This window comes from Rana temporaria, chromosome 9 (genome assembly GCF_905171775.1).
Source record: "Rana temporaria chromosome 9, aRanTem1.1, whole genome shotgun sequence".
Classification (NCBI taxonomy): Eukaryota; Metazoa; Chordata; class Amphibia; order Anura; family Ranidae; genus Rana; species Rana temporaria.
In genome coordinates, this window is record NC_053497.1 from 15,368,830 (window position 1) to 15,389,903 (window position 21,074).

General features: G+C 46.0%; 1 protein-coding gene across 1 annotated transcript in view; it reads right to left on the bottom strand.

Moving 5' to 3' along the window:
* LOC120913126 (ficolin-1-like) overlaps positions 1-21,074 on the bottom strand; it is a 55,861-nt gene that overhangs the window by 12,440 nt on the left and 22,347 nt on the right. The window contains exons 3-6 of the mRNA XM_040322845.1: positions 16,379-16,432; positions 16,261-16,296; positions 11,770-11,808; positions 5,002-5,129 (exon numbers count right to left, since the gene is read on the bottom strand). Coding sequence (XP_040178779.1) covers positions 5,002-5,129; positions 11,770-11,808; positions 16,261-16,296; positions 16,379-16,432 — 257 coding nt within the window. The remainder of the gene's footprint in view (positions 1-5,001; positions 5,130-11,769; positions 11,809-16,260; positions 16,297-16,378; positions 16,433-21,074) is intronic.

Consider the following 21,074-nt stretch of genomic DNA (forward strand, 5'->3'; position numbering starts at 1 on the left):
TGTTTCATCCCTGTATATCTGCCTACCCGTGCATGACCCGGCTTGCCCTATCTCTGGATTCCCACCTGCCTATTGTGACCTTGACTTGTACTATGACTCTGCTCTTGTCTTGTGTTCCTGTATCCTCGCTGCCTGGCTGTTGATGACCTCTTGGCTTGTGTCCCAGCTAACCTCCTGCCTACTGATTAAGCTTCACTGTGTTCCAGTCTCTGGTTCCTGCCTGGTGATCCAAGGTCATCTGTTCCCTGCAAACTAGGGTTGTCCCGATACCGATACTAGTATCGGTATCGGGACCGATACCGAGTATTTGCGGGAGTACTTGTACTATGAGGAAAAATTAGAGGAACTGAATTTATTCTCTCTTGAGAAGAGGAGAATGGGGGGGGGATGTGTTCAACATGTACAAATATATAAGGGGTCCATATATTGAACTTGGTGTTGAGTTATTCACTTTACCGTCATCACTGAGGACAAGGGGGCACTCTTTACATCTAGAGGAAAAGAGATTTCATCTCCAAATACGGAAAGGTTTCTTCACAGTAAGAGCTGTGAAATAGACTCCCTCCAGAGGTGGTTCTGGCCAGATCAGTAGATTGCTTTAAGAAAGGCCTGGATTCTTTCCTAAATGTACAGAATATAACTGAGTACTGACATTTATGGGTAAAGTTGATCCGGGGAAAATCAGATTGCCTCTCGGGGGATCAGGAAGGAATTTTTTTCCCTGCTGTAGCAAATTGGATCATGCTCTGCTGGGGTTTTTTCGCCTTCCTCTGGATCAACTGTGGGTATGGAATTGGGTATATGGGATTGTATTATATTATATAAAAAAAAATTATGGTTGAACTGGATGGACTTGTGTCTTTTTTCAACCTGACTAACTATGTAACTATGTATTTTAAAGTGGATGTAAACGCTTACATAAACCCGTTGAAGTGAACAGCCTCAGACAATACATAGAGATGAAACAAATTTACCTAAATAAGTTTGACATGTATATCTGCTGTCTTTATCTTTATATACTATTTAGAAAGTCTACATGGTGTTAGATTTTCTCTTCGGCCCCGTACACATGACCGAGTTTCTCGGCAGAATTCAGCCAGATACTCGGTTCAGAGCTGAATTCTGCTGAGAAACCCGGCCGTGTGTACACTTTCGGCCGAGGAAGCCGACGAGGACCTCGGCGAGGAAATAGAGAACATGTTCTCTATTTCCTCGTTGTTCTATGGGAGAACTCGGCCCGCCGAGCTCCTCGTAGGCTCCAGGACTGAACACGCCGAGGAACTTGATGTGTTTGGCACGTCAAGTTCCTCGGCCGTGTGTACGGGGCCTTCCTGGTTAGCACTGCAGTGAAGCCTGGGCATACAGCCAAGACAGCTGACTGGAGGAAAGGCACACGCCTCCTCTCCTCATAGGTAGAGACTTTCAGCTGTTTGTTGAATCGTTCAGGACTCTGCTAATCTATAGCGTCCTCCCCAACACAAGACTCAGGCTGCTTTTATCATATGTGATGGAGGACTTGTCAGGAGTTATCAGGCTAACAGAAGAACGGGGCATTAGACAGCTACGGGACATAGTGCTTTGAAGACGGATTACAAAACACGGCAGATATACAGTGCCTTGTAAAAGTATTCATACCCCCTTGAAATTTTCCACATTTTGTTATGTTACAACCAAAAACATAAATGTATTTGATGGGGTTTTTATGTGATAGACCAACACAAAGTGCCACATAATTGTGAAGAGGAAGGAAAATGATAAATGGCTTTCAGAATTTTTTACAAATAAATATGTAAAAAGTGTGGCGTGCATTTGTATTCACTCTGATACCCCTAATTAAAATATAGTGGAACCCATTGCCTTCACCTAAGTCAACTAATTAGTAAATAGAGTCCACATGTGTGTAATTTAATCTCAGTATAAATACAGCTGTTCTGTGAAGTCCTCAGAGGTTTGTTAGAGAACCTTAGTCAACAAACAGCATCACGAAGGCCAAGGAACACACCAGACAGGTCAGGGATAAAGTTGTGGAGAAGTTAAAAGCAGGGTTAGGTTATAAAAAAATATCCCAAGCTTTGAACATCTCACGGAGAGTATGGCACAACTGCAAACCTACCAAGACATGACCGTCCACCTAAACTGACTGGCCAGGCAAGGAGAGCATTCATCAGAGAAGCAGCCAAGAGGCCAGTGGTAACTCTGGAGAAACTGCAGAGATCCACAGCTCAGGTGGGAGAATCTGTCCAACTATTAGTCGTGCTCTCCACAAATCTGGCTTTGATGAGGCCAAAATGTATCTTTTGGATTTAAAAGCAAAACGCTATGTGTGGCAGGAAACTAACACAGCACATCACCCTGAACACACCATCCCCACCGTGAAACATGGTGGTGGCAGCATCATGTTGTGGGGATACTTTTCTTTAGCAGGGACATGGAAGCTGGTCAGAGTTGATGGGAAGATTGATGGAGACAAATACAGGACAATCTTAGAAGAAAACCTGTTAAGAGTCTGCAAAAGACTTGGGACTGAGGCGGAGGTTCACCTTCCTGCAGGACAACGACCCTAAACATACAGCCAGAGCTACAATGGAATGGTTTAGATCAAAGCATATTCATGTGTTAGAATGGCCCAGTCACAGTCCAGACCTAAATCCCATTGAGAATCTGTGGCAAGACTTGAAAATTGCTGATCACAGACGCTCTCCATCCAATCTGACAGAGCTTGAGATATTTTACAAAGAAGAATAAGCAAAAATTTCACTCTAGATGTGCAAAGCTGGTAGAGACATCCCCAAAAAGACTTGCAGCTGTAATTGAAGGAAAGGAGGTTCTACAAAGTATTGACTCCGGGGGGCGCCATACAAATGTACCCCCCACACTTTTCATACCTGTATATTTATTTGTACAAAATTTTTAAAAACATTTATCATTTTCCTTTCACTTCACAATTGTACCGCTTTGTGTTGGTCTATCACATAAAAGTCCAATAAAATATATTTACGTTTTTTTGGTTGTAACATGAGAAAATGTGTAAAATTTCAAGGGGTGTGAATACTTTTTCAAGGCACTGCATGTGCCCAGCTGGAATTTCATGAATCGGGTCTGCATCAACTTTAGGTTACACCTACTAGTTGTCTAGTAGTAGTCCTAGAAGCACTGTTATAATTTATCGATGGGTTGTTTTGTAGTATGGTCTTCTTGAAAGCAGACTTTTTTCTTACTAAACTCTGTGAACCCTCCACTGTGCACATATTGTATAGTGAACACTCCTCAGTTCTGGCAAAGCACCCCGAGCAGGGTTGCCAACGTTCAGTAAATTTATGAAAAGTTAGCAAAATCTGTACTTTTTGCATCTGTCCTTGAATCTCCATTACGGTCATGTGGGCTGTGTGTCCGTAACTGACGTTCATGGACAGACGCAACAATTATGGATTTTACAAACTGTTTGTAAATTTACTGAAAGTTGGCACCCCTGACCCCGAGAGCTCTTAATGCTGGAAAGATCTGACATGCAACTAGTGTCTTGATCAATAATTCTACCTGCCAGGGGCGGACTGACAACTCACGGGGCCCCTGGGCAATAGGAGATTATGGGCCCCCGCCAATAGGAGATTATGGGGCCCCCATGCAATAGGAGATTATGGGGCCCCCAGGCAATAGTAGATTTTAGGGGGCCACACAGTATACACACACTTACAGTATACATACACAGTATACACAGACACGCAATATACACACACAGTATACACACACATACAGTATACATACACAGTATACACACACAGACACGCAATATACACACACATACAGTATACATACACAGTATATGCACACACATACAGTATACATACACAGTATACACAGACACGCAATATACACACACAGTATACACACATACAGTATACATACACAGTATACACAGACACGCAATACACACACACAGTATACACACACATACAGTATACATACACAGTATACACAGACACGCAATATACACACACAGTATACACACACATACAGTATACATACACACAGACACGCAATATACACACACAGTATACACACACATACAGTATACATACACATTATACACAGACATGCAATATACACACACAGTATACACACACATACAGTATACATACACCGTATACACACATAGACACGCAATATACACACACACATGCAGTATACACACACAGTATACACACACACATACAGTATACATACACAGTATACACACACAATATACACACACAGTATACACACACACATACAGTATACATACACAGTATACACAGACACACAATATACACACACAGTATACACACACATACAGTATATATACACAGTATACACAGACACACAATATACACACACAGAATACACATATACACACTGAAAAGGTACTGGAGAGGCGGGGCAGCTATAATCTTGGGATTTTTTTTAAAAACACTGATTTTTACATACTGTCCCTGGTTTTACTGAGGCTGGCAACCCTGATGGGGCCCCCTAGTGGCATGGGGCCCTCGGGCAGTGCTTTCCCCCGACTTGTTCATTCCCCGACTTGTTCATTCCCCGACTTAGTTGGGGTAGGCGGTACACTTTGGTGGGGGTGGGTCAGCCACGCCCTGTGACCTTTGGGAACCCGCCTTCTGACCTTTGACCTCTGGGGGAGGTCCATGTTCCAATTCCTGAGTCCTAGCCTTATTCTTCAATGGGAAACCCCAACCCCTAACCCCTAACCCTAACCACCCCTGCTACCTGTCCATTCTCAGTTAATGAGACAAAGTTTAGGAGGTTTGTGGATAAGCTGACATTGGCAAGTGGCCCTTCCTTGCTTTCCAGAGTGCTGAAGGTTTTAGGACTCTCTCATCACAACTTTAAAGGATAAGTTCACCTTTTATAACATGTTACACTCATAGTCATGGTGTAACATTTTACAGATGCACTGGTCTCTGCTCCCCCTCGGTCGCTACATTGAAGTTTTGTCTTCTGATCACTTACAGTCCAGCCTCCTCCATCAGTGTGCATATCACACAACACTTTCATGGTCTTCTGGCCATCTGGGTTTATGGTGTGCCAATCACTTAGAATTTCACCCTGCTGCAGGAGTTCCTTGCAGTTTTTTGCATCTGAGGTTAGAAAAAGTATATATATTAATTCCAAGATGTACTGATCACCCAATCCATATAAGTAAATAAGACAATTTCCTAAAACAGATCTAGAAATTTCCGTTACAGGTCATTGAACCCTGATATGGGAACTGCAATCAAAGTTCCAACAAGGCCAAACTAAAACTCACCAGCATAGCTCCCAACTGTCCCTGATTTCGAGGGACTGTCCCTGATTTGATGTCCCTCATTCCTCCTCATTTGTCCCTCATTTTGTTCTGATCCATATAGATGTATATAAAATGCACTTTTTATCTATCAAGAACTGTTTCCCAGTGCTAAACCTTTCATCCGATTTCTAAATTGCTGCATTTGTAAATTCCAAAAGCCAATATAAAGGAATAGTAGTGGTAAAAAAAGCACTTGTGGGTTTAACCAATCTTATGTTTTTGTACAATTCTCCTTTAAGTGGGCGTGGCAAGGGGTGTGTCCTATGCCTGCATACTTTTGCTGATAGGTGTCCCTCATTCCCATCTCAAAAAGTTGGGAGGTATGCTCACCAGAGATGGATAAAAATTTGGCCAGCTCAGTAAGGACCGGCCAAATTTCGAACTTCTGTGGCTATTGCTGATTGAGAGAACTCGACCTATTGATCAGTTCGTTCTGAACGGGACTTTTGAAAAACTTGTGTTCCATGAGAGCTTGCGGCCACGGATCAGTGTATTCTGGCAGTGGGAATGTCCGGCTGTCAGAACACAGTAGTGCAGGGGGAGGATTCCCCGCATCCACACATTCGAGGAATAGGATCACCCGAATCATGAACGATACAAGTTACAATGACCCAATCCATGCAGGGGAGGTTACAAGTGACTTCAGATACACAGTACATAGAACAAAAAACAACCTAAAATGGTGGCACATGCACCAATCCACAGCACCGGGCTTATTCGATGAAGCATCTCCTCTTATTAGAGACATCCAAGTGGGTGCAGCACACATAGGGGGGGCTCAGGAAGCCTTCAAGAGGCCAGAAACAGATATATCAAGAGCCTAGATCAGGGGTCTCCAAACTTTCTAAAGAAAGGGCCAATGTCAGACTTGTACATACCAGACTAAAGAGCCCAATTGAGCAGAGGAAGGTCTCCCTTACGTGTCTGACTTGCGGCCCCTGGTAGTATGGACAGGAGGCACGGGAGTGCGGAGTGGTATGAGAGCCTGGCAGGTAGTTGCAGGAGATGCGGCTCTGGATCCAGGTGCAGAGTGTCAGGTCACCTGTGGCCAGATGACAGAGGCACCCCGTTGGAGTCACGAGTGCACCACAAGGTAGTGAACCCTATGGCAGACTCCTGCGGATGGACCACAGAGTGGATATGGAGGACAGGTCCACTGGAGCACAAACTGGGATCCCACAGGAAGCTTGAGCCCAAGATTCCCCAGGGCGCAGAGTCTAAGATCCAGCTGGTATTCACCAGAGCCTCTAGTGGTGAGGATGGCCTTAGCTGCAACTGAATCCAGGTCGCGGCCCCCAGAGTCCACTAGGTCATGCTCCGTAGGGAGAGAGGGGAAGCAGCCACTCAGGACACAAGAGATAGTGAAGGGTTAAGCCACGGTCGGGGCGACAAGCAGACAAGGATAAACAAGGGTCAGGCCAAGGGTCAGGGTCACAGGCAAACAGGAGTAGTCGGAGACAAGCCAAGATCGGTACACAGAGATAAACGTAGCACACGGCAAGCAGGAACCCAAACACACAATACTTAACAAACAACATTGATCAGCAAGGCAGACCTGCAGTGCACTGGTTAATATAGAGTTCCTGATATGGCCTGGGGTGGAGCCATACAGGGAGGAGAGATGATAAAAGCAGCCAGGTGAGAGGGTCTGGCCTCTAAGATGAACACATGGAGAGGAAGGTAAGCTGCCAGGCATTACTGCATATCCATGACACAGAGAAGAAGGTGTCCGGCTGGACAGGCAACAGGAGACAGGAACACAGGCAGATGGTGCTTAGCATCAGCAGAGCGGGATGGTCAGGTCACAGGCAGGGTTGGCAACAGGCAGGCAGCGAAGTACAGAGAAGCAGGCAGGTTCAAGGTCAAGGCAAGCAGAGGTCAGGTGCAGGCGGAAGGCAGGGGTAATGCAATAGGCATGCCAGGTAATCAAGAGACAAGTGTTCAGACAGGTAACAGGAGCAAAAGGTCACAGGTAGCTGCAGATCAGACAGCACCGATCCAAGGCACTCTGACAGTTTAAATAGGCTAATAGGCGCCAAGTGGCACACATGCGCGCACCCGCATGCACAGGCGTGGGCGCCCACACATCAGGGCGCACACCAGCGTGCACACCAGCGCGCCAGGGCGACCTGCAGTGTGTTCAGCAAGAGAACCTCTCTGACAGCCAGTTTACTGTCCTATAGACTTTAGGCTAACGAGGACAAAGTTGTCACTGCTTCGGAGGCGGGCATTTTATTGGCTATCATCGGAGCGGAGTAATAATCTCCGCTCATAATATCGTGCACTGGACTCTATTCGATTGCCAGTGTTGTGTCCAAACAGCAATTTGGAAATGACATGGTTGGAGTTTTTGACGGGTTGGAGAATTCGACAGAACCCCGGCAAGCAGTGTTTCTTGCACTGACTCCACCTCCTGAAACTCTTCCTCTTAGCACCTCTGTAGTTCAGAAGGCAGGCTCTGTGAAATGTTTGAACCAGCAATCCTTACTTACAAGGCATAGGCCCATATTCTCGTAGACCGGCGCATATTTAGTGAGGCGGAGCGGATCTCCGATGCGCACCGCCGGCTTAACTTGGCGAGAGCCGAACCATATTCCCGAACCACCTGCGTCCTACGCTGCGCTCGCGTAACTTTAATGTGTTGGCGTAAATAGGCGCAAGTGACGGTAGGAGGGATGTGGGCGTGAAGCATTATAATGATCCGTAACCCCATGCAAATGATGTCCAGTCCGAACGGCGCATGCGCCGGACGTGCCCCGCCCTCTGCGCATGCATCCCAGCGTCCATCTATGAGCTGCGCCTCATAGATGGGGAATAACTATACGCCAGACGTAAGCCTTACGCAAACCGCGTATATTATGCGCCGGGCACAACTACGTTCGTGAATCGACGTATCTCCCTCATTTGCATATTTGCAATGAGGCGGCCAGCGTAAATATGCGCCCACGATACGCCGGCGTAGGAAAGTTACGTCGGTCGGATGAAGCCTATTTTCAGGCGTATCTAGTTCTGTGGGCACGACGCATAGATACGACAGCGCACACTTACACTTACGCGGCGTATCTCGAGATACGTCGGCGTAAGTGCTACGTGAATCCGGGCCATAATGTTTAAGGGTTCTAAGTAGGGTTGTCCCGATACCACTTTTTTAGGACCGAGTACAAGTACCGATACTTTTTTTCATGTACTCGCCAAAACCGAATACCGATACTTTTTTTAAATGTCATGTGACAGTTTTCAAACCACAATACAGACTAAGGATATTTTCTTTAGAATTATGAAGAACTCTAACTCAAGACATTATAAAAGAATAAAAATGAGTAAAAATGAATAAAAATGTTTTATTTGCTTGTCACGCAGTAGTAAAAAACTCAAAGAATTTTCATAGAACATGTTGATAAATACAAAAAAAGTATTCGGCCAGGCATCGGGAGAATTTGCGCGAGTACAAGTACTCCCGCAAATACTCGGTATCGGTCCCGATACCGATACTAGTATCGGTATCGGGACAACCCTAGTTCTAAGTGATGTTTTATACATGTAGGAGAGGAATGTCAGAACTGGAAGTGGTTAAAAATTAACTAAAAAAAAGGTAGCGAAAATGTATTTTAACCACTTGCGTACCGCCCGCCGGGAATACCATTGTTATGGTAGCAGCTAGCTACCATAACCCCAGTATCTTCTTCTTCAGCAGATGATCCTCTACAAGATAAAGTGGTCTCTGCGACAGATTCACCGCAAGATCATTTTTATCGGCAGCAGGGGAAGGGGCCCCCCCTCCCGCCGCTCTCCGGTGCCCTCCGCCGCTTACTGGAGCCGTCAGTAGCGGCAGAGGTGATCCGGTCCTATCCCTTGCCATCTCCATATCACTGCAGGGCGGAAGCGATGTCAAAACGTCACTTCCGCCCATACGTCTTATGCCTCGTACACATGGGCAAACATGTACAATGAAAACGGTCCGCCGGACCGTTTTCAGCGGACATGCCCGCCCGGAGATTTCTGTATGATGGCTGTACACACCATCATACAGAAATGAGGGTCAATCCGCGCGGACAGACAGCGCGGTGACGTGTTCGCGCCGTCGCCGCGACGATGACGCGGCGACGTGCGCGACGCTGAAAGGTCAATGCTTCCACGCATGCGTCAAAGTCATTCGACGCATGCGAGGGATGGCGGCCGCTCGGACATGTACAGTAAGTCTGTACAGACGACCGAACATGTCCGACGGACAGGATTCCAGCGGGCATGTTTCTAAGCAAGTTTAGAAACATTTGCCCGCTCAAAAACGGTCTGGCGGGCAAATGTACGCTGGAATCCTGTCCGATCGGCCGTACACACGACCGAACATGTCTGCTTAAACTGGTCCGCGGACCAGTTTCAGCAGACATGTTCGGTCGTGTGTACGGGGCCTTAAAGAGACCTTTTTTGTTGTAATTTTTTCAAATTACAAATTTTTTCTCTTTATTGCATTTAGGCTGCATTCACACCTGAGCGTAGGGCGTTCGGTCGTTTTTTCGGGCGTTTTTTTTCGCGCGTATTCATGCTTATTTGCGCGTTTGCATACAGCGTCGTGCGACGTTTTTGTACTTCGGCGTTTCTTATTTTAGCCAATAGGAAAAATTATCATCTTTTCATCACTTGTTGCTATGTTGGTAGATTTTTTTTAATCTTCTGCATGGGCGACAAGTTCTATTGATTAAAGCGACGAAACGCCCATAGCAAACGCCCGTTGTCGCGCGATACGCTCAATACGCGCGTTTCCCATTACTTTCTATGGGGAAAAAAAAACGCTCAAACGCCTCTGTCGCGCGATTCGCGCGTCAAAAAAAGGTCCGGGACTTGTTTGAGCTTCGCGCGACAGGCGTTTGGGCGTTCAGGCGTTCAGGTGTGAACAGTCACCATAGGGAATAATGTTAATTCTTCCCTCTGGCGTTTGTGAGCAGTGCGCTTCAGGCGTAAAAACGCCTAGGTGTGAATGGGGCCTTAAGTCCAAAAATGAGATGTGAGGTCTTTTTGACCCCAGATCTCATATTTAAAAGGACCTGTCATGCTTTTTTCTATTACAAGGGATGTTTATATTCCTTGTAATAGGAATAAAAGTGATCCACTTTTTATTTTTTTTTAAAACAGTTTTAAAATCAATAAAATCAAGTAAAATCAATACAAAAAAATGTTTTTAAAGCGCCATGTCCTGACGAGCTCGCGTGCAGAAGCAAACGCATACGTGAGCAGCGCCCGCATATGAAAACGGCGTTTAAACCACACATGTGAGGTATCGCCACGATCGTTAGAGCGAGAGCAATAATTCTAGCCCTAGACCTCCTCTGTAACTTAAATTGCTCGAGTAAAGTGCGGTGACGTACAACACGTACGACGGCACTATAAAGAGGAAGTTCCATTCTAATGGCGCCACCCTTTGGGCTGATTATGCTAATTTCCCGTCTCATAACTTGCTTTTAAACATGCGCGTTCTTTCCCCATCGTTAAAAAGTACACACGACCGTTTTTCACGACGAGAAAAACTACGACGTGAAAAACGTGGAGTAAAAAGCTCTGGAGCCCACACACGATCGTTTTTAATGACCAGTTTAAAAAATGAAATTTTTTTCGTCATGAAAAACGGTCGTGTGTACGCGGCATGGGTCTGAAAAACAGGCTTGGTGTTAAAGTGGTTAAACATTATATTACTGTATTTATCGGGGTATAACGCGCACCCCAAACCTAGAAAGGTAGTTTAAGGAAAAAAATAAAAAAACTTACATTTTTGCCCTGCGTCCATCGGCGGCCTTGTCCGGCGTCTGTCTGCGGCCTTGCGTGGGGTCAGTCCAGCCTTGTGGGTGTCCGTCTGCGGCTTCCTTGCGCAGGGTCTGTCCAGCCTTGTGGGTGTCCGTCTGCGGCTTTGGAGGTGTCCGTCTGCGGCTTTCTTAGCGGGGTCCGTCCAGCGTTGTGAGTGTCCATTTTTGGATTTGGTGCCTATGCCGAGCCGAGAGGAGCCGGATTTCCTGTGTGTTCGGCTCCTCTCGCGTGGCTGCGGGCGGAGCCGTGCCTAGCCGAGTGCGCAGTACACTCGGCTCAGCTCTGCTCTAGGCTGCGGCGCTCAGCTCTTCTCGGCTTGTCTCCTCTCGCGTGGCTGCGGGCGGAGCCGAGCGTGGCCGAGCCTAGCCGAGTGCGCAGTACACTCGGCTCGGTCTATTTCGGCGGCGCCCGGGAACAGCAGTATCGGCGTATATCGCGTACCCACGATTTTCCCTGATTTTAAGGGGGAAAAAGTGTGAGGTATACGACGATAAATACGGTATATATATATTTGCCGATTAGGAGTATTCTTGTGGATATTACACCTTCTTTTTACTAACTTCACAGCTACGTTAAATGAATGACAGGTGCGGTAATAAAGACTAATAGATTCTCCTTGGAAAGGTCAAACTTACCATACAAAGAAGTAGGTACTCCGGGGTCCCCTTTGTCTCCTGTGATGGGAAATACAGAATTTTGACTGTTAGTTGTATATAAGGGAGCTGATCTGTGTTGGATTCATTGGGATATACAGGACTTTCTGTACATTTTATTACTTTCTTAGTCACCTGGAACATGTACACAAATGAGGAAAGTCAGAGAAAGGCCAGAAATCCTGGTCCGCATATTTGCTCCAGGCTACTAACTTGAAGTTAAAGGTTAACAGCCAGACAACTATTTTTTTTTTTCAAAATTATTTTTCAGTAATGGCTGCCTCTGTGCTTTTTCATTATACTTTTCCTTTAAAGAATTTCAGGTATGGATATTATATACATGGTTACATTGGTCAAGCTTGGACCGATGTTACTACCAATGCATATACCATATCGGTGGGATGCCTCTAGAACCTGGAAATCACTGTAGTAGGCACCACTGCTCCAGTGATCTCCACCAGCTTCCAGGTCCCATGGTCCCAGGTTGGCTGCTCGGCATGGGCACTGTAACGGAACTCCGCTTGAGTGCTTCCGTCATATACCGCTTCCTATTAGTCTGGATATAGATATCGGATTTTCCAGTTGCTCTCAACACACAACTTGTTTGTGTGCTAAACACGGAGGGCCATATTCTCATAGAAGTTACGATGGAGTATCTCAGGATACTCCATCGTATCTCCCTTTTTTGGCCCGTGTATCTATGCGACTGATTCTTAGAATCATTTTCGCATAGATACACTTAAGATCCGCCATCTGTAAGTCACTTACACTGGCGGATCTTAAATGTAATGACGCCGGCCGCCGCTAGATGGCATTTACGTGAAGGACTCATTTGCGTATGCAAATGATCCTTCTACGCCGATTCCCGAACGAGTTTGCGTCGCGTAACCGTCGCTTACGTCGTTTGCGTAAGCGGAAACTTACTCCTGCTAAATGAGGAGTAAGTTTCCGCAAGTCCCACGTAGGCCATGTTACGGATGGCATCGGGTCCGCGTCGTGTTTATTCGTCGGGTACGTCGTTTCCGTAAATGGCGTTCATGAATACAACTTTACGTCAATGACGCACACGTCGGCGTCATTGACATTTTCCGCCGAGAACTGGAGCATGCGCACTGGGCTTTTTGAAGCCCGGCGCATGCGCAGTTCATTAGAATTGGGGGCGCGCTTAATTTGAATACAAGCCGCCCCCTTGGAGATCCGCCAGGCTACGCCGGGGCATTTACACTCCGCCGTCCCAACTTACGGAGCAAGTGTTTGGGGAATACAACACTTGCTCCTGTAAGTTGGGACAGCGGAGTGTAAGTGCCTTAAGCGCAGCCCGCGGATTTTTAGAGAGAATATGGGCCAGAGTGTTTAATAGAACCAAGAATACAATCTTATATACAGTTTAAAGAGGAGGTAACCAGAACATAAATTAACATGAGCTAATTAACTAATCATTTACCCAGACTAGGCGACTCAGATATGACCTTTCAGGGTAGACGTCACGTCTCCACTCACCTGCTATACAATACACATTATCATAAGTGTAAACACAGGACATCTTCACACAATAGCAGGGTCAATTAGCACAGAGAACAGACAGATGTCTGGAGGTGATGGCATTAGCATCTAACAGTATGTGTCCCAACAGTATGAATGAGTCACTCTTACAATTAACCCGTTGAGTTCAGAATCAACAAACAGTAAATAGTTCTTTACAGATATCCTGGAATATATTGTGGATAATAATTACATAATAATCCCATCTCAGGTAGTCCAAGATATAATTTCTCAGTCATCCTATGCCCCTAGTGGACATAGGATGATTTTAGACATAAGAGAGTCCGGGGATGTCCCGGGTGAGTCTATCACAGGCACCATTCAGAAAACGGTTTTAATTTTTTGAATGAATGTAGTGTGCACTGTGCAGGAACCGACCTGTCAGATCTCCGCTCTGCTCTATGGGGGATCGGATGAAAATGAACCGTCTGTCCGTGTTCACCTGAACCGATCCACCAGACAGATGCAAAATAGGGTTTGCATCCATCACATTTTAGTGGAGAGGATCGGATCAGGGATGATCGGGTGTCAGCGGACATGTCACCGCTGACATCCGACGCTCCATAGAGATACATGGACCCGCCCGTTCAGATCCACCTGAAAAAAAACTGACAGGCGGATCTGAACCGTCCACACATGTGAAAGGGGCCTTAGATGTGCCTCTTTTAATCATCAACCATGTGAGTTGCTAAATGTTGTACCTTCATTAAATGTAACCAGGGGCGGACTAACAACTCATGGCGCACCCGGGCAATAGTAGATTATGAGGCCCCTGGTAATAGGAGATTATGGAGCCCCCTGCCAATAGGAGATTATGAGGCCCCTGGGCAATAGGAGATTATGAGGCCCCTGGGCAATAGGAGATTATGGAGCCCCTGGTAATAGGAGATTATGAGGCCCCTGGTAATAGGAGATTATGAGGCCCCTGGTAATATGAGATTATGAGGCACCTGGTAATATGAGATTATGAGGCCCCTGGGCAATAGGAGATTATGGAGCCCCCTGGCAATAGGAGATTATGAGGCCCCTGGGCAATAGGAGATTATGGAGCCCCCTGGCAATAGGAGATTATGAGGCCCCTGGGCAATAGGAGATTATGGAGCCCCTGGTAATAGGAGATTATGAGGCCCCTGGTAATAGGAGATTATGAGGCCCCTGGTAATAGGAGATTATGAGGCCCCTGGTAATAGGAGATTATGAGGCCCCTGGTAACAGGAGATTATGAGGCCCCTGGTAATAGGAAATTATGAGGCGCCTGATAATAGGAGATTATGAGGCCCCTGGGCAATAGGAGATTATGGAGCCCCTGGTAATAGGAGATTATGGGGCCCCCAGGCAATAGATTATGGGGCCACACAATATACACACACGTACAATATACATACACAGTATACACACACAATATACATACACACAGAATACACACATTGAAAAGGTACTGGAGAGGTGGGGCATCTTTAACCACTTGCCGTCACCGCACCGTCGAAATACGTCCACAAGGTGGCTCTGCTGGGCGAGAGCACGTAATATGACGTCCTCTCTCCCAGCCGCCACTAGGGGCGTGATCGCCGCCGGGCACACGCGATCGCTCGGTACAGAGCGGGGACCGGGAGCTGTGTGTGTAAACACACAGCTCCCGGTCCTGTCAGGGGGGGAAATGCTGATCTTCGGTTCATACAATGTATGAACCAAGGATCAGTGTTTCCCCTAGTGAGGCCACCCCCCCCCCCCCCCACAGTAAGAACACACCCAGGCATACTTAACCCCTTCCCCGCCCCCTAGTGTTAACCCCTTCACTGCCAGTGGCATTTTTATAGTAATCCAATGCATTTTTATAGCACTGATCGCTATAAAAATGCCAATGGTCCCAAAAATGTGTCAAAAGTGTCCGAAGTGTCCGCCATAATGTCGCAGTACCGAAAAAAAAAATCGCTGATCGCCGCCATTACTAGTAAAAAAAATATAATAAAAATGACATAAAACTACCCCCTATTTTGTAAACGCTATAACTTTTGCGCAAACCAATCAATAAACGCTTATTGCGATTTTTTTTTACGAAAAATATGTAGAAGAAAACGTATCGGCCTAAACTGAGGAAAAAAAATGTTTTTTTATATATTTTTGGGGGATATTTATTATAGCAAAATGTAAAAAATATTCATTTTTTTCAAAATTGTCGCTCTATTTTTGTTTATAGCGCAAAAAATAAAAACCACAGAGGTGATCAAATACCACCAAAAGAAAGCTCTATTTGTGGGAAAAAAAGGACGCCAATTTTGTTTGGGAGCCACGTCGCACGACCGCGCAATTGTCTGTTAAAGCGACAGAGTCCCGAATCGCAAAAAGTACTCTGGTCTTTGGGCAGCAATATGGTCCGGGGGGTAAGTGGATAATCTTCGGATTTTTTTTAAAAAACACAGATTTTTTCATACTGTCCCTGGTTTTACTGAGGTTGGCAACCCTGATGGGGCCCCCTAGTGGCATGGGGCCCTCAGGCAGTGCCCGAATGGTCAGTCCACCCCTGAATGTAACCATATTGCTACACTTACAGGCGCCTCTCTTCTCTTTTATACTCTGTAGCTCCTGCTGGATTTTGCTTCTAATCCCCTTGTGGAGGCTTCCATTTGTGGATGGACCTTTTTTTGGTTACACAACCTATCACATTGCTATAATCTTTTTATATGGACTATAAACTGAAGGACTTACGAATAAATGGTTGTGAAATGAATCATTTGAGTTTCCATTATTTCTTATGGGGAAATTTGCTTTGATATACAAGTGCTTTGGATTACAAGCATGCTTCTGGAACGAATTATGCTCGCAATCCAAGGTTTTACTGTACTTGTGTTAGACATCACAGTTTGTGAAGATGCTCCCAAGTACATAATATAAAACTTAAAATATGAAAGTCATTACCAATGGAAGACTTACCTTTTTCTCCTTTATCTCCTCTAGAGCCATTATCCCCTAAAATACACATAGAGACACTCTCAGTATCGCAGCACAAACTACGGAGGATGTAGAAGAGGGATAACTAAACTTTACAAACCTTTTCCACCTGGAGGTCCGGATTTTCCCACAGTCCCCTGACTTCCCCTTTCTCCTAAATAATAACAGAACACATATGACATGTTATTCATGAACGTTGTCGTTAATTAATGAATGGCTATCCGCAATATTAAAATGAAAAACTCAAATTTTTGAGAAAACCTGGAGCCCCTGGATTTAGTACTTGATGGGAGATACCCAGGCCATGGGCGTCTGCTGAATTTTTTTCAGGGAGGGGCGCTTCGGCAGCAGCAATACACATTTAACCCTTTCTTTAAACACTAGCAGGGGTTAAAAGCACCACGCTAGCGATCGAATAGCGCAGCTAAAATGATGGTAAAGCGCCGCTTTACCGATAATACGGCCAGCTGGCAGTGTGATATAGCTCTTAAGATAATTCAGCTTCACTCCATGCCCAAATAAATATAGCCTAGAGAATGTACAGACCCCCCCCTTCAGCACAGACCCCTCCATTCAGCACAGATGGACCCCCCTTCAGCACAGACCCCCCCATTCTGCACAAACCCCTCCATTCAGCACAGATGGACCCCCCTTCAGCACGGACCCCCCCATTCTGCACAAACCCCTCCATTCAGCACAGATGGACCCCCCTTCAGCACGGACCCCCCATTCTGCACAAACCCCTCCATTCAGCACAGATGGACCCCCCTTCAGCACGGACCCCCCCATTCTGTACAGACCCCTCCATTCATCACAGACCCCCCTTCAGCACAGATGGACCCCCTTTAAGCACAGATCCCCCTTTAAGCACAGATGAACCCCCCCCTTCAGCACATACCCCCCTTCAGACCCCAATTTCAGCACAGATGGACCCCCCATTCAGCACAAACCCCCCTTCAGCACAGACAGACCCCCCTCCACCATCCCATTCAGTACCTCAGATCAGTCATCAGCGCTGCACAGGCACAGCAGGTTCCCTGGAGGGGGAGGAGGACTCACTCTGCTCGATGTGCCTGTGTGACATCCGGCCCGGGACCGCTCAGACAACCCGAGGCTGCAAAACTCTTTAACACCTTCTCGATTTTCCAGGCGGGGTCAATTGCCCCCCCCCTTGCCCTATGGAGCGGACACCCATGACCCAGGCCCATTGGGATTAGCTCATGGTTTGGGTTGGGGAAATTGTCACACCCTCTCGTTTCTTTCCTTTTAGTTCTTCTCTGTCTTTTGTCTGGGGGAGACCTTCCTATACCAAAGGTGTGGGCGATCGACTCCTTTTTTTTTTTTGAGTTGCAAAGTCATTTTCCTCCAAGGGGTCAACACTGTATCTTGGCCTAGGCCAGGGATCCTCAAACTACGGATCTCCAGCTGTTGTAGAACTACACATCCCATGAGGCATTGTAACACACTGACATTCACAGACATGACTAGGCATGATGGGAATTGTAGTTCCTGAACAACTGGAGGGCCGTAGTTTGGAGACCCATGGCCTAGGCCAACAAGGCCCAGGCTCAGGGCAGCACTTTGCAGGGGGGCAGCATGAAAAGAATCCTCTCCGGCTTGTGCTACACTTTTAGGCCACGTACACACGATCAGTCCGAAGGACCGTTCTCATCGGTTAATCGATGAAGCTGACTGATGGTCTGATGTGCCTACACACCATAGGTTAAATAACCGATTGTGTCAGAATGCAGTGACGTAAAACACGACGTGCTGAAAAAAACGAAGTTCAATGCTTCCGAGCATGCGTCGACTTGATTCTGAGCATGCGCGGGTTTTTAACCGATGCTTTTGCATACTAATAATCGGTTTTGACCTATCGGTTAGGCGTCCATCGGTTCAATTTTAAAGCAAGTTCTCATTTTTTTGATCGAAGGTTAACTGACCGATGGGGCCCACACACGATCGGTTTGGACCGATGAAAACGGTCCTTCAGTCCATTTTCATCTATTTTGACCGATCGTGTGTATGCGGCCTTAGTGTAACGCCAGTCTTATGAGGTGGACTGGGCTGCAAGACAGATCAGTTTGGTGCCCCCATAAAGCGGCCGCACTGCTGCCGGTATGATAGGGATGGTGCGGACACAAGGGACACTGACACGGTCACCTATGCCTGTCAGGTAGGTAGTAGGACTCTCCTGTAATCCTTTGCTTGTTTCAGTTGTACATATTAAAGGGGTTGTAAAGGTACATTTTTTCCCCCTAAATAGCTTCCTTTACCTTAGTGCAGTCCTCCTTCACTTACCTCATCCTTCCATTTTACTTTTAAATATTCTTATTTCTCCTGAGAAATCCTCACTTCCTGTTCTTCTGTCTGTAACTCCACACAGTAATGCAAAGCTTTCTCCCTGGTGTGGAGTGTCGTGCTTGGCCCCTTCCTTGAGGGGGAGGGGGCGAGCAGGAGAGTCAGGACACCCGCTAACACACAGCTCCTTTATCTGCAACGTAGAGAGTGTCCTGAATCTCCTGTAGTCAAAGGGAGGGGGCGAGCACGACACTCCACACCAGGAAGAAAGCCTTGCATTACTGTGTGTAGTTACAGACAGACGAACAGGAAGTGAGGATTTCTCAGAAGAAATAAGGACATTTAAAAGAAAAATGGAAGGATGAGGTAAGTGAAGGCGGACTGCACTAAGGTAAAGGAAGTGGCAGATGAGGTTTAATGTTGATAAATGTAAAGTTATGCACTTAGGGGCTAAGAATATGCATGCATCATACATACTAGGGGGAGTACAACTGGGGGGATCTGTAGTGGAGAAGGATCTGGGGGTTTTAGTTGATCATAAGCTCAATAATAACATGCAATGCCAAGCTGCGGTTTCCAAAGCGAGTAAAGTCCTTTCTTGTATAAGAGAGGTATGGACTCCAGAGACAGAGATATAATTTTGCCCCTGTACAAATCATTAGTAAGACCTCATCTGGAATATGCAGTTCAGTTTTGGGCCCCAGTTCTCAAAAAGGATATCAGGGAACTGGAGAAAGTGCAGAGAAGGGCAACCAAACTGATAAGAGGCATGGAGGAGCTCAGCTATGAGGAAAGATTAGAGGAACTGAATTTATTCACTCTTGAGAAGAGGAGAATAAGGGGGGATGTGATCAACATGTACAAATATATAAGAGGTCCATACAGTGTACTTGGTGTTGCGTTATTCACTTTACGGTCAACACTGAGGACAAGGGGGCACTCTTTACGTCTAGAGGAAAAGAGATTTCACCTCCAAATACGGAAAGGTTTCTTCACAGTAAGAGCTGTGAAAATGTGGAACAGACTCCCTCCAGAGGTGGTTCTGGCCAGCTCAGTAGATTGCTTTAAGAAAGGCCTGGGTACTTTCCTAAATGTACATAAAATAACTGAGTACTAACATTTATAGGTAAAGTTGATCCAGGGTAAATCCGATTGCCTCTCGGGGGATCAGGAAGGAATTTTTTCCCCTGCTGTAGCAAATTGGATCATGCTCTGCTGGGGTTTTTTGCCTTCCTCTGGATCAACTGTGGGTATGGAGTTGGGTGTATAGGATTGTACTGTGTTTTTTATTTTGTTTTTTTGTGGTTGAACTGGGTGGACTTGTGTCTTTTTTCAACCTGACTAACTATGTAACTATGTAACTATGAAGCTATTTAGGAAAAAATAAATTGTACCTTTACAACCCCTTTAAGGAATCTTAATTTTATTTCTGTTTATTGCAATATACAAAGTGAGCACTAGATGGCGCCTGCATATAGGACAACAAGTATCCAGACAAGATGGGTTGGTTTTGCTGAGGAATACATAAACAGGGGAGAAAAAGAAGAAAATGAAAAATAATTGAAAAATGAAATCAATATTATCTCCTATCTTTAAATCAATATATGATCCATACTACAGGGCAGAGATAAATATTCCCTATTTAATAAATTTGTTGGGAATAGTGTACAATAATCCATGATATATTTAGTTAATTAAATTTATTTCCATTCCACTATTTAGCATCGATAAACACACGGTCCTTTTGTTTATCGATGCTAAATAGTGGAATGGAAATAAATACACAATAAATTAACTAAATACACAATGGATTATTGTACACTATTTCCAACAAATTTATTAAAGGGTTTGTAAAGGAAATTTTTTATTTTTTTTTAAATAACAAACATGTCATACTTACCTCCAATGTGCAGTTCGTTTTGCACAGAGTGGCCCCGATCCACGCCTTCTGGGGTCCCTCGGCGGCTGTCTCTGGTCCTCCCTGCAATTAGTCTCCACAGTCATGAGAGCGCTCGCATGGTGGTCACTAATTGCAGGCGCGCTCCCTTGATACAGCGAGCGGCCATAGCCGCTCGCTCTATCACTCGGCCCCGCCCCTCGGTGCGCCACGTCACTGGATGTGATTGACAGCAGCGCCACCCAATGGCTGCGCTGCTCTCAATCCATTCGCGCTAGCCAATCAGCGGCCAGGCTGAGCGGCGAAGAGGATAACGGAACCGCGCGGGAATTTCGAGAGGTCAGGTAAGTATAACGGGGCTCGGGGGGGCGGCAATCAGATGTTTTTTCACCTTAATGCATCCAACAATTGGGAATATAGGGGCAGATTCACATACAATTGGACAGGCGCAGCGTATCAGAGATACGCTACGCCGCCGTATCTTACCTGGCTTAAATTCGAATCCAGGAAGAATTTGCGCCGTAAGTTACGGCGGCGTAGTGTATTTCTGGCGGCGTATTTGAAATTGGGCGGGTTGGGGGCGGGTTTCATTTAAATG